At 45.5% G+C, this 13,494-nt stretch overlaps 2 protein-coding genes across 4 annotated transcripts; both read right to left on the reverse strand.

Annotated features, from left to right (window-relative positions):
* On the reverse strand, window positions 1–13,397 carry LOC143318848 (nocturnin-like). 3 transcript variants are annotated; one of them, XM_076727336.1, is made up of 7 exons: window positions 13,274–13,397; window positions 9,147–9,428; window positions 5,291–5,516; window positions 3,521–3,663; window positions 3,248–3,401; window positions 1,957–2,288; window positions 1–1,872 (listed from the first exon to the last, which is right to left on the reverse strand). In XM_076727336.1, the coding sequence occupies exons 3-7, from the start codon at window positions 5,301–5,303 to the stop codon at window positions 1,354–1,356; spliced, it is 1,161 nt and encodes a 386-aa protein (XP_076583451.1). In that variant the 5' UTR covers window positions 5,304–5,516; window positions 9,147–9,428; window positions 13,274–13,397; the 3' UTR covers window positions 1–1,353. The 3 variants fall into 3 exon arrangements, with proteins under 3 accessions (XP_076583451.1, XP_076583453.1, XP_076583452.1); XM_076727338.1 differs by lacking the exons at window positions 5,291–5,516; window positions 13,274–13,397 and having other exon boundaries at window positions 9,147–9,286; XM_076727337.1 differs by lacking the exons at window positions 9,147–9,428; window positions 13,274–13,397 and having other exon boundaries at window positions 5,291–5,545.
* Window positions 10,631–12,932, reverse strand: ccdc175 (coiled-coil domain containing 175). The gene has a single exon (XM_076727328.1). It carries the CDS (start codon window positions 12,845–12,847, stop codon window positions 10,631–10,633), a length of 2,217 nt encoding a protein of 738 aa, XP_076583443.1. The 5' UTR covers window positions 12,848–12,932.
* Window positions 13,398–13,494: the final 97 nt, after the last annotated feature.

Consider the following 13,494-nt stretch of genomic DNA (forward strand, 5'->3'; position numbering starts at 1 on the left):
CAATGTTTTCATCATGGTTTATATATTTATTTTTTTAAACTTTTTACATTGAAGCTTGGAGGTTACTTGTAAAATCAAATGTGATCAACAGTAACCTGTTTTTTTCTTTTTTTTCAGTAGTGATAACATTTTCCCAATGAAGCAGAAGTACAGTGAGTGCAGACTGCTTCTGTGGTTACTTTGCACATTCTTAAACCCTGATACTTGAGTTTACAGAACTTATTGTTTCATCAATAAGGTAGACAAAGATAAATCAGGGTGATATTCAGTCATGGTGTAGCTGAGGAGATGCACATGAACAGATGGAAAAAAAACCCAACATATTTTAAAGTCACACCAAATCAACAAATATTCTCTTTGGTGTGTGTTACTGGAAATGTTTACAAAAGTCTAAAGTAGCCTTTGACATTCAAGGTTATTAGACATTTAAAAAATGGTTCAAGTGTGTTTCTGTATCACATGCAAGTCAAGCACATACAGCACGATGCCTCGACAGGAACACGAAACTGTGGTGCTCTGACTCTGTATCGGGTCACGAGGTGGTTCTGCCAGTCTCTGAGCTGTCAGTTGGTACAGCATGTCTCGCTAAACAGACCTGTTCCCAGGAGAACCGTCACAGTTCATAGGCAATAGACCAAAAATATTGCAGCACATTTCCACAGTCTGTGGTTTCATGTTTGTCATACCAGTTATTGTATCACTGATACTTCTGCTCAGAGTAAATTACATTTAGCACTGAAACGAATGTTTGCACTGTTATTGTGACATTCAGCTGAAAGTGACAATGGGCATTTCAAGCAAATATAGTGTTCAATATTCACAGAGGACAATTCATTTACACACACACACACACACACACACACACACACACACACACACTCACACAGTGAGCATGCTTCGCTCTCAGATGTGCATAGTTGTTGTAGACTTGTGACTCTAGCATTTTAATGACTATTTGAAAATCACGACCCATCCCTGCCTGAAAGGATCCGGAGCTTGAACTAACTTAGGTACCATCACTAGATACGACTGGATAATTTGGTACTGTGTATTTTGGGTGAACTGACCCTTTAATGTCCAAACGTCCACATAATGAGCAAACCAGGGAGAGCTTAGTCAGAGAGAGTAAATCTATGTAATTCTATACTCCAACAGCCATCAAATAGAAACCTCACACATCCACAGCAAAAACACTTGGTCAGTCGCTCTGTAGTACATTGGCAGTGTGAACTCTTCCTCCTCTCCCATTCGCTCAGACGTGGCGTCTCCTCTGCACGCCGACCAGGACCCAGTCTTGACTTCAGTCTCTTCGCAGCATCGTCCCTTCCTGTGTGCCAGTTGTTCATTTCCCCGTCACTCCTCCTTAAAGCTGAAGTCACAAACCAGAGAAAGATGGTCGGACGGATAGCTAAAGGACGGAAGCCTGTTTGGCCCAATCTGTCCCTCACTGGGCATGTCCAAAACTGCATCCACTCTCAGCGTGTCCTGACTGTACCAGATGTAGTCCAGAGTGGTACAGCATTCCCCTGTTGGTCGAATCTTCCATGTTGTGTACTCTGGCTCAGTCAAACCGTCCTGACTGAGCTTCTTATAGGCCGAGTCCAAACCAAGAGGCGACGCTGTGAAACGTCGGTACACCTCCTCGGTTGGGATTGCGTTGAAATCGCCACATATGAGCAGAGGAATGTCAGAGGCAGGAGCACCTGTGGGCCCGCTGGCGTGTTTCTGGACCAGAGTCTGGAGGTGTCGCAGGAGGTCAGAGCCCTGGGCGCTGCGGAGCCACTCCCAGCCAGAACGAGCCTTAAGGTGGGTCACGGCCACACACAAGCATCTGCCTGTGCTCCGACAGCGCAGCATCATCACCACAGCAACCTGTGGCAGGAGAGCAGCGTTTTAGAGGTGTTTATGAGCCGGATTCTATGTGTCCATGTGCACTTTTAAAGAGATTCTACCCACCTGATTGGTTGGAATCCTCATGGCAGAAAGCCGTATGTTCATGCTGTCCAGGAACTCGTATCGCGACTGATCGAAGAACAGCGCGCAGCCGTCGGGACCATTGTTGCCCTCCACATCCAGGCACGGCGACCAGGGCTTCGGGCAAAAGTTACTGCTGTAACCCAGACCTGCCAGAACCGGCTGGAAGGTGTCGTAGTAGTGGTCGACTTCCTGCAGACACAGGATATGAGGTCGGTAGGTGAGGATCTCTTCTAAGATGAGGTACTTCCTGCGGGACCAGCTGAGGGCCTCCAGGGGACACTGGACAAAACTGTCAAGTCCTTCGCCCAGAGCTGAAGGACAGGGGACAGAAGGAGATCGGACTTCAGTAAAGAGTTAACCTTGAGTAGCTAAACAACACTCCATCATTTATGTTAGCAAGTGTTCCATCAGGATATCTCCTTGCTGCAACTTGTTCATGCTTAAAAAAAGGAAACCACAACAGTTACCCTGTGGGCTGTAAAACCAAAACGATGAGCTGAAAGAGCCTAAAATGCTCATTGGAGCTGAAGGAAACTGCACAGAGGTGATAAATATTAGTGGGTTCATCACTATCAGAAACCCCTTTCCCCCATTTGATCTGATGGCTAATAGAAAAACACTGATTACTGCTGCTTTAATGAATAGAAGCAAATGGAGGGAAGGTTTAGACCTAATATCTCCAACTGACCTGTGTTAAATCACCAGGAATGGCTTGGTACACAAAAAGCCATCAGTTTGACATTGAGGCCGAGGTGATTATTGCAAACATGTACAGCACACACCTGTTTCCTGAACTCATTACATTTCAGCCACTTACATCCTGTTACAGTAACATATTGATCAACAGTAAATATGGTTCACGTTCAAAGTATTTTTGATCATGGTACAGATGAAGATGCATTCTTTCTAAGTGAACTCAAGCGTATTCCCAGGTTTCAGATGTATTATTTGGCAATAGCTGTATAGATTTTAGTAAAAATGAATAACTTAATGGTGTAATAGGAAACACTGGGATGTTCTCTAATCATTGGTCAGATCAGATCACAAAAAAAGAACAATTCATGTTTGCTCCTGTGAATCTCATTCAGGTAATGTTAGTAAGGAAGAAGAATTGGCACACAATTTGAAAGCCATTTGTTTCATCATATCATCACATGCTTCCACACTTTGTCTAGACCTGTTTTTTAAATTAAAACAAGTCATTACATACATCAAAGCCCACAACAGTGTGATGTGATCTTGGACTATTGTCAGACTAAAAGCAGTCTACCTTGGGCCAGAATGTTCCACTGCATCACCCTGATGGGGCTCCCGGGGGCGCTGTCTCCATCACTGAGGTGAGTGAACTTCCTGTGGAAGCGAGGCGGTCTGTCCCTGAGGGCCTCCTCACACTGTCGAAGCAGCTCCGCTGGATCGGACCCCTTCTGCTCCAGCAAGACAGACATGACATGTATTTCAGCTCAGGGTTCAGATTGACATACGGACACGATTCCTGCGTCTTATTGTGTGAAACCTGCTCTGTGAACAGAAGAGGAGGACGCACCTGACAGAAAGCCGGATCCAGGGCTGTGTCCACAGGAGGGTGGGGGTCCAGATGGGATGGCGGGAGGGCGAGAGGAGAGCTGCTGCTGAGGGTCTGAGTCAGGGTGCTGTACAGCTTGGTGGCCCCTCCACCCATTGGACAAACTGTGGAAGAAACAGACAAAGGTGGTGACGAATGTACATTTCAAACTCGTCCGTAGGTTCACGGCAGGGGACACCTCTGACAAGCAGGTGGTGCTGCTTCACGAGCCGTCAGATAGTTTTCTATTCACTGTGTTTGTTGACCTTCAGCTTCAGATTAAGAGGCGAGGGGCCCCTCTCACAGGCTCCACTCTCAGCTGCTGAGTCCTCTGGAGCAGCCTCACTGAGACAAATCTCAGTGCGACTGCACGGGTGCAGCTCAGCTCGCCGTCCGTCCCCCTTCAACATCTGTCCACTCACATGTGAACTGAATCATTACAGCAACCTAAAAATAACACTGATGTTTCCCGGCGACTGTCACAGACTATTAACAGTTTTAACAGATGAGTTGGAAATAAATTATTGGCCACATCCCACTCTTTGATCACGTTTGATGTGTAGTATCTCTGTCACTGCGGTGACAGTTTAAACCTGCAATAGCAGGTCATAAGGTTAGTATGTTCTGTAAACAGAACATGCTGTAAACAGAACATACTGACCTTATGACCTTTTCTTGGCCAGTGCGTGAGCAAACAGCTGCTTCTTAACACATCGAGCAGACATGGAGCAACATTAGCATTTATTTGGAGTCTTGTTTCTGTCCACCTAATGCATGAAAGTCCAAAATTCACTCCTCTTTTTACTCCCTTTTTGGTCTTCATCGCCTCCTGAGGGAAATATCTGGCTCTTTAACACTCACCTGAAAGAGCTGCTGAGAATTTGCTGTTATGAATGATGCCTTTCGTACAACTCGGCCATTTTTAATCCAGAGTTAATAGAAAAATATTGGTAATAGCTATTTTAACTGCCATGAATAAACTCTCATACTGCTGGATAGTCCAGCAGTGTTCATTAGAGCAGCACTACAGGGAGGAAACTTTCACTTTCAATAGCAGATTTTACTTTGTAGAGGTCACACCCTGTTGATAATAAGCACTGTGTGTAGAAGTGTGTGTGTGTGTGTGTGTGCGCACACACACAGGCGCCATCTGCTCCTCTGCTTTCTACCACCATGGGTCTCTAACAAGATGGCTGTTTGTGAGAACTCTGAACTGCAGTGGGTCAAACCGAAATGGGTCAAACTGACTGGTAGTTTTGCAGAGAGGGAACAGGCTCATTCATTAATATGCACAAAACTGACACTGACCTCTGCTGTCAAACTCATTGAGACTAATGGGCCTCACTTCTTCTACACCAGAACTATATGACTATAAAAGGAGAGATGAGAGGCAGTTTGACCGCTGATGTTCAGGATCTGTCCAGTTCTATGTGTGAGTGAGCGATAACAGGACTCCAGTGAGACAGCCAGCGACCACTCCTGTCTGCATATAACACGAACCCTGGTGCATTGACTCTGTCAGACATGCCTGTTAATTATTATGAGGGTCTGTGTTGATCTATATACATGCCAGCAGCAGCCACACTCAATACGATTAAATCAACGCTGTCTGCTCCACAGCATCACTGTCGCTGTAAAACCTTCCACCTCTGATCTTGCACCATGCAAAAAGACACGGTCATGTGTACAAAGCATTTACTATACATCCAAACACGGCCTCATATATCAAAATAAACAACAGTTGCCTCTTACCCATAGTGTCCATCACTGTCCACAGCTATGTCCACTCTGCGCTTGAGTAAATTGTCCTTAATGCCTCTCTTGAATGCTGCTATCACAGATACTGTACGGTTTGCGTCAGCTGGTTTAAGCTTCCTGGCTACACCCCAAGTTTTTTCACGACAAAAGGAGAACGTGACAGATGTGTTGCTCTCTGTGTGATTGTGGAAATCTGACTGCTCACTGCTGCCTATAAAGCCTTGGGGAGAGAGAGAGAGAGAGAGAGAGAGAGAGAGATTAGGAAGCATAGACGTCATCAGGCCATATGGAGTATTACAGGCCATGTGCCGGTGAGGGAGAGGGACACACTGCGCAACGGACACCGCCGCTCACACACACACACAAGCTGAGTGTGTGGCACATATATTACTGACAGATATGTTGTTTTGGATGATCTGCAGATAAGATTCTCAGACTGTCGCCTGAACACTGAGCAAAACATGTCAGGATCAATGTCAGCGGTGCACAGTCCAGAGCACATGCGTGTGTGCATGTGTGAGTGTGTGCGTGTTTTGCAAGAACAACTTCCTCACCCTGCGTGTTGTGACAGCATCCTGGTCAGGTTGATCACAGTTTATCGTCAGTGACGTTACATCACCGCTCAGTGTTATTTTCCAATGCAGAACATTGCATTTTTCCAAATTTAACAAGATTTAGTAATATTTCGGGCTCGCATCGACTTTGTTCATTGAGACAGAATAACTACAGCATGAGGCAGCAGTTCCCAACCTGCGGCCTGAGGCCTCGCTAAGGGCTCACGTCATGAATGTGAGGGGTCATCTCATTTAAGACATAATTCCAGTTTTTTTCCTCACTAATCTTCTTTTTGTGAAATACTGGATAGTCAAATGGTTTCAATGAATGACATGCAAACTGTGAAAAGGGAGTAGAACAGTCAGGCAGTCCACCATTTTGGCCCAGACTGAAGCATCTCAGCACTTCTGGATGGATTCCATAGCCACCGCAGTGTAGCAGGTGTGACTCCAGCCCGTGACCTTTGTTGCCATGTCATACCCTCTCTGACTTTCCTGTCTGCCTCTGTTATCCAATAAACACAAAAGGAATCTTAAAAACTAGAACTTCATCCTCATGGTTGAATGCCTCCACCAAACAGTCAAGCTGCAGTTGACATGCATGTCTGTCCAGGCTCACATGATATTTGCAGTGAAGACTTTGATCACGAAGCACCAGTATGAAGGGTTGTGTGTACAGACTGCCTTCATTGATCGCACAGGTTATTGCCCGTGAACACTGTTGTTCTTAATGGCAGTAATCAGAGTGTTGCACAGGTAAAGTACAGCAGATCATTCCTGGAACAAAACCACACAGGTATGTGGAATGAAAATGTGAAACTGGCAGCAAACAGCGTCTGAGCCTAAATCAGTATTCTGCAGAGAGCTCGGTGAAACATCCACCTGTTCCTCTGTGAATATAAACCAGACAAATTCCTGTGATCAAAATAAGTCTGATGTTGTATGAGCGGAGACAAAGCCCCGTTCTTCTTCTCTATTTGGATCCCTTAATCCAACAGGATGGAGTCAAGGAGCAAACGGCTTCATCTTCCACTGTGTTGCTTTGACGTCAGCGTGTCAGCGAGCAGGTGAGCAGACATACTAACTAAAAGCTCTGCTGACTTGTAAGTGATGACTCACGTCTGTGGACGCAAGACTCAGGCTGTGCAGAGTCGCTACGCATTTACTACAAGTCACGACACATTGTGGTCGGCACCAGCGTGACACTGAAACACATGATTTCTACAGCAAGGAGGCTGTTTTTAAACCAGCAGTGGAAAAAATCATCAAGCAACAAAATGTCCACACAGGAGGAATGAGCCTTCATTGATAATGTGCAATGTGTGTGTGTGTGTGTGCATGCGCACTGCTGTCAGGGCAGTGTGACTCATATCCTGTAGCCAACCTCTTGTGGGTCCAGGCAGAATAATTTATTGTAGTGGTCTGATTAAGGTGCATGAGATGAGAGCAAGGGAGAGATAATGTGTATGTGTGTGTGTGTGTGTGTGTGTGTGTGTGTGTGTGTGTGTATGAGAGAGAGAAAGTATGTCACTGTATCCTTTAGTGGCATATTGACATTTCCACATTGAAGGGCAGCAACCTAATCATATTACAATTTGTGAGTGGGTGCGTGGGCCTGTGTGTGTGTGTGTGTGTGTATGCGTGCGTGTGTGTCTGTGACGTCACGGCACCTGAAACAACTTCACTGTAATGGTTTTATTTGTGATCTTATTGTGTATAAAGATGTGATGTATGTGGGTGATGTATGAGTGAGTGTATGTGTGTGTGTGTGGCATCATGTATGATATCTAGTTTGCCCTGTTGAATTGCTTCTTTATTCTCTGACCTTTAGACAGGCTAAGCTGAGCGACTACAACATAAAGGAGCTTCTCAATCCACATAAGCATGTTGCATTAGCAAAGATGGCGGCACTTTGTTTTAGCTGGGAGCAAACTTAAGCATGAACCTCTTGTGGCCCTTCTCATAGTACAGTATGAGACAATATAGGTAACGATGACAGAATCACATCAGCATTCTGTTTATACTGTGTCACATAATGCAAAGCACTCATCACCTTCAGTCTTAAATCAACTTCATATCTTACAAAATCTGACTCCAAAAAAAACAAAGAGAATGTGATGACTTGCTGATCCCTTTTGACATGTGATGAACTGAAAACAGCACAAAGAAAATACATTTAATGTTTCACCTCATCAGCTTCATTGATTTTTGTAAATATACTCTAAACTTGATGCAGCAGCATGTTTCAAACAAGTTTGGACAGGAGCAACTAAAGACTGAGAGGTAGTGGAACGCTCCAAAAACACCTGTTTGGAACATTCCACAGGTAAACAGGTTGATTGGTAACAGGTGATAGTATCATGATTGGGTATGAAAGGGGCATCCTGGAAAGACTCAGTCGTTCACAAGCAAGGATGGAGAGAGGTTCACCACTTTGTGAACACATGACTGGATAAAGGATGTTACTGCATGAACTGAGGAACACTTTAAAAATGATGTCAGTGAACACAGTTTGTCTGCAAATAACTGCACTCTGTTTTTACTAATGTTTTACACAGCGTCCCAACTCTTTTGGAACTGGGCTTGTATTTAAACAGGAGACGAATAATGTGGTGAGATCACAAACATGTACACAAGCATTGTGTATAATTCTGAAATATTTTCTCAGATTATGCATCATTCACAGGCTGAGTAGTACTCCTCATTACTAGTAAACTGATTCTTACATATAAAAATTAGCGGAGGGCCCCGTCCTGTGGCCTAAAGACAATGTTAAAATTCATAAGAACCACTTGTTAGCAGTGTTACTGTAATGAGCACAGTCAGCATTCAGAGGCCTCGTCAGAAGCTTTTATATCTTTAAAATGTTTTTTTCAGAACTTAAAAGTAAGCCGTTTCCATCTCAGCTGAGACCGAAAATAAAAAGCACTGAAAGAGTCCTTCCAACTTTACAGCAGCACGTGTCCTTCAGCTGAAGATAACTGAAGATATCCAAGTGACTCACGAGTGAAAAACAGGTCAAATAGGATTTATGACACAGCCTGAGTAAAGGTAACGCACAGCACTTGCTTTGTCTCTTTTGCGGTGCAGGGAATCAAATTCCCCAAGCATCCAAAGAAAAGTCTATTCCCATACAGACTTTTCACCTCTGCCCTGATAAATAATCCACAGTCAATGCAGAGGCGGTGAGCGTGTTTGGAAATGGACTTTTTTTCTTTGGAATTATGACACTGCTGGATCACGCGGCACAAAGGAGTTCAGAGTAAAGTTTTCTTCCTGTTCATCTCATGGCTTACCTTCTTTACTGGAATAAACTGCCGGAGCTCCTTCAGCTGCACTTGTTCAGCTGCTGCCTTGTTGCCTTGTCGTTCTCTGCCTCTATGTGGCTCTAGCAGTGTGTGACACAGACGGAGGGAACGCACCTCTCTGTGCATGTGTCTGCATGTTTTTGTTCAGAGGGAAGTGGGTGGTTGCTTGACCCTCTAGCTGCAGGGGAAGGTCACAGTGGAGAGAAGCCCGGTCTCTCCTGCCATCTGCTGGTAGGAGCTGCACAGGGACCAAGTCCTCACGCTGGAAGTCTTGAGAGGACAGAAGAGCAACAACGTGTTTTCTTCAAACTTATCAGTTAATCCATTCATTCATTCATTCATCTTCTTTACCCGCGCATCCCATTTCGGGGTTGCGGGGGGCTGGAGCCTATCCCAGCTAGCAATGGGCGAGAGGCGGGGTACACCCTGAACCGGTCGCCAGCCGATCGCAGGGCTACATACACACACACACACACAGACAGACAGACAACTCACACACTCACACCTACGGACAATTTCAGTTAATCCATTTCTTTCCAATTTTCCACTTCATCTTGACATGGTTTGGTTTGCTTCACTAAAAACTAAAGCATTTACAAACAAATATATTTACGACCAAAACACAGTGAGTGACAGCTAGTTTGCAGAATTAGTGGAAATTTGTGGAATTACTGTGCTCTCTGATACAAAGAAAAAAAGGAACAAACAAGCTGGTAATTGAACAAATACACATATAGTCTGTATTTCTACTGAGTAACAGCATCACAATGGCAGCAGAAGAAAGTAAAAAAAAAACAGCAGTGGTGTTAAAACCTTGTGATTTAAATAATGTTTCCTTAATAAAAGGAGAATGTCTGGAGGACAGACTTAAGCTGTTTGTTTAGTTTGTCATGTTTTCTTCACGGTTTTTATGTTCATGTATGTGGCAAACAGGAACTTGATACTTCTCTATTTTACCTGCTTCGACTCTGCACTTTGGAAAGCAGTTAGCAATACTTTCAGGTGGGCACATGGGAAGAGAGAACCACAACACAGAGTGCATTCAAGGCCCCCGTTCAAAAACAGATCTGAATTCATTGTTTCTCTATAAGCGGCCTTATTATTACTATCAAAGATCACACACACTGATAACTGCTATTTAACTTAATGAGTGCATAGTAGTTGTCCAAGTCATCATGGACAATCTCAGGACCCTGAAAGTGAAGCAGATGGATGAAATTCAGCCGTCATTTATTGTATTATTTCTATCTGTGCTTCTCTTACTGTGACGTGTTAAAATGTCTTCTGTGAAAAAGACCTGTTGATGAGCATACATTAAAAACACACATAAGAGACATGACTTATGGCTGTGTGCTTTAAATTTTTATTACAAATTAATATCAACTCTGAGGATCCCAGACATACGTTTTGTCTAAATTCTCATTAGCAGACATTTAACTCTTCGTGACACAGAATCAGAGACATTAATCAACTCAACTCTGCTGTTCTACAGTTGTTTTGTCTCCCAGTCGTTTGCTGAAGTCTAACATTTGTTGGTGTAGGAGTGTCCTCACATGGCCTAACTGTTGCCTCCTGATCTTCAGACAGTTAACAATGGCACTCATTGACACCAACAGAGCACCATCCCTGCTCTGACAGTCCTCAGTTACCAAGAAATCCTCCCTCCATGCTTCCTGTAAAGTCTCAAACGTGGCCTTTATGTCGCGCTTGAGCTGGTGAATCTCCTGCCTGTATGTGTCTTTGTCCTCCCTGGCTCTGCTCACAGCTTCTGTCATCTGTGTGATACAGAGAAGCAGCCTGCTGTTCTCCATGCTGACCTGCTCCAGTTTCACTCTATTGTCATAGATGCTCATCTCTGCAGCTCTTAGATCTGACGCCTGTTTGCCGAGAACATCCATGTAACTTTGTCGCAGCTCCTCCAGCTCAGCCTTCATCTCCTCTTTGGGCTGAAGCAGAGAGCTGGTTTTCTCCTTCAGCCTCTGAATCGACAGCTCCAGATCGTTCCTCTTCCTCGTCAGCTCAGAGGTCAGCATTTCCAGCCTCCTGTGCCTGGATTTTTCTTCGTTGCACTTTGCTTCCACCTCCTTCAGCATCTCCTCTTTCTCCTCCACCTCCCTCTGCTTCTCCTCGTCGCTCCTCATAATGCTCTCAGTCTGTGCGGTGTACTGCTCTATTTCCTGATGGTGTTTGGTCTCTCTCTGTCTGTACTCCTCCTGACACTGGGTCACATGACTCATCAGCAAGTCAGCATCTGCACTCTTGGGCTGCCGCTGCTGGAGCGCGGCCTCCTCTTGTCGAAGCTCCTGGTGCCTCATCCTGACGCTGCTCATATCAAAGGTCATCTTGGCCACGTGCTCCTCCTGCTTCCTCTTCGCCTCCTCCAAGAACCTTGTTGCCTGCCTCTTCTCCTCCTCAAGATGGCTGATGTTCCTCTTCTCTGTATCCACGTTACTACACATCTCTTCCTGATTCCTCTCAAACACGCGCCTGTTGATTGTGTCAGCCTCCAGGAGGTCTGCGATCTGCTTGTCCATCTCTTTGATCTCCTTTCTGTGTTTGACTATGGAGGCAATGCGATCCTCCAGCTGCAGCTTGGATCGCTCCAGCTGCTGTGAAACATGGAGATGCTCCACTCTCACTTCACTCTCTTCCTCGTGCTGGTGCTTGAATCTCTCATAGATTTGAGCCAGGGAGTCTTGTCGGCGCAATCTTAACGCTCGACCCTCCTCTATTTTATCTTCCATGGTGGCAATTTCCTCTTTAAGACCCTGGACGGCAACTCTGAAGGCTTCCCTTAACTCACACAGCTCTTTCTTCAGCGTTTGTCTCTGTTGCCTCAATTCCTGATGCTTTTGGGTCTCCCCCTCCAGCTGCGTCTCGCACTGACACCGAGACGCCGTCAGTCTTTGTAAACTGCTCTCCAGCTTGGCCATGTGAATCATGAGCTCGCCCAGATGACTATGAGTCTCTCGTTTCTTGACATTAACTCTGTCCAGCTCTCTTCTGCTCCTCCTGACCGCTTGTTTCTGCTGCTTAATTTCCCCCTCCACCTGGTCCACTTCCCTGGACAGGTTGTCTTGCTTCACAGTGACAGCCTCTCTCTCCAGCACCATGTTCTGCTGCAGTGTTATCTTTTCCTGCTCGACAGCAGCGCTGCAGGACTTCAGCTCCTCTATCTGTTCCCGTGTCTGATCTAACTGCATCTGTAAACCATATTTAAAGGTGATTTGATCATTCAGATCAGCAACGATCTCTCCGTGTTCAGCCTTCACCTGCTCTCGCTCTAGGTACAGCACTTCATTCTGGCTCAAGAGGGCTTCCTGCCTCTTCACGGTGGCTTCTTGGAGCTGAGAGACTGCACTGAGGTCTTTGTGCAGCTGCTCAATCTCCTCAGCATTGGATGCCCGGGCCGCTGCTACGTCAGCCATAATTTCCTGGCTCATGCTTTCTCTTATATTGTCAAACTGGTGTCTTAGTTTGCTGTTTTCTATGGTTTCCACTTCTAAATGTTCGTGAGCAGCACGCCGGTCCGCCTCCAGCTCAGTGATAGCAGCAGTTATCTCTGCCAGATGGAGGCTGGCTTCAGGTGCGAAAGGTATCCCGTCCTCTTTCAGCTGCTTGTCCAGTTCCTTTAAATGCTCGAGAGCGACCATAACGGCCGGGAAGTCGGGGACCAGACAAGATGCCATTTTTATCCGTGTGTGCTTCGTTTTAGGTGTCGGCGTGTCTTGAGTGCTCGGCAGTTTTAAGTTCAGCTAGTTCTACCATCGATAATTTGTGAGTGGGGTCGCCGTGGCAACAGTAGTCCCACCACAGAGAAGACAGCATGCTACGGCAAGCCAGAGAGGCCACGATGTTGTTAGCTGTGGCTAAACATAAGCTAATCGCCATTATGTGAAACCAAACACTTGTCGTCACTAAGTTTGTTACTAACAGCAACAAACTTAGCCAAAGGTAAGTTTAGATAAACAGAGAGGTCGGGTGACGTTCGCATTTGCAGCACAGAAGTACGTGTGTTTGCCACAGGTCAACCTGTCGTAGCTACTGTCCTGAAAAATATAACTTAGCGATAGAGATGTTGGAAGCTCAGTATCAGCAGCGGGTTTAATGCTCACCTGAGAAACTCCAGAGGAGACATTCAGAAACAACCTTCGCCTCCCAAGATGTGTGTAATTGCTGAGGACACTGAGGAGAAACACAAGTCAGACTCACACAGAGTAACAGCTAACGCCAAAATGTGGGCGGCAGTGCGATATTACGCGAGCCCTGGTGTTGCCAGATTTGAAAGTTTCACGTAATTTACAGCAATTTGGTGAAAAGGGGTAACGCGGGCATG

The sequence above is a fragment of the Chaetodon auriga genome, chromosome 4 (genome assembly GCF_051107435.1).
Source record: "Chaetodon auriga isolate fChaAug3 chromosome 4, fChaAug3.hap1, whole genome shotgun sequence".
Taxonomy (NCBI): Eukaryota; Metazoa; Chordata; class Actinopteri; order Chaetodontiformes; family Chaetodontidae; genus Chaetodon; species Chaetodon auriga.

What these genes read in the sequence shown, in the direction of transcription:
- LOC143318848 (XM_076727336.1), bottom strand. An exon ending in GTGGAACATTCTGGCCCAAG is followed by an intron (nt 2,289 to 3,247) that starts GTAGACTGCTTT and finishes CCTGTCCTTCAG; the next exon opens with CTCTGGGCGAAGGACTTGAC. An exon ending in TGAGGATTCCAACCAATCAG is followed by an intron (nt 1,873 to 1,956) that starts GTGGGTAGAATC and finishes CTCCTGCCACAG; the next exon opens with GTTGCTGTGGTGATGATGCT.
- ccdc175 (XM_076727328.1), bottom strand. Translation starts at nt 12,847, where the DNA reads ATGGCATCTTGTCTGGTCCCCGACTTCCCGGCCGTTATGGTCGCTCTC.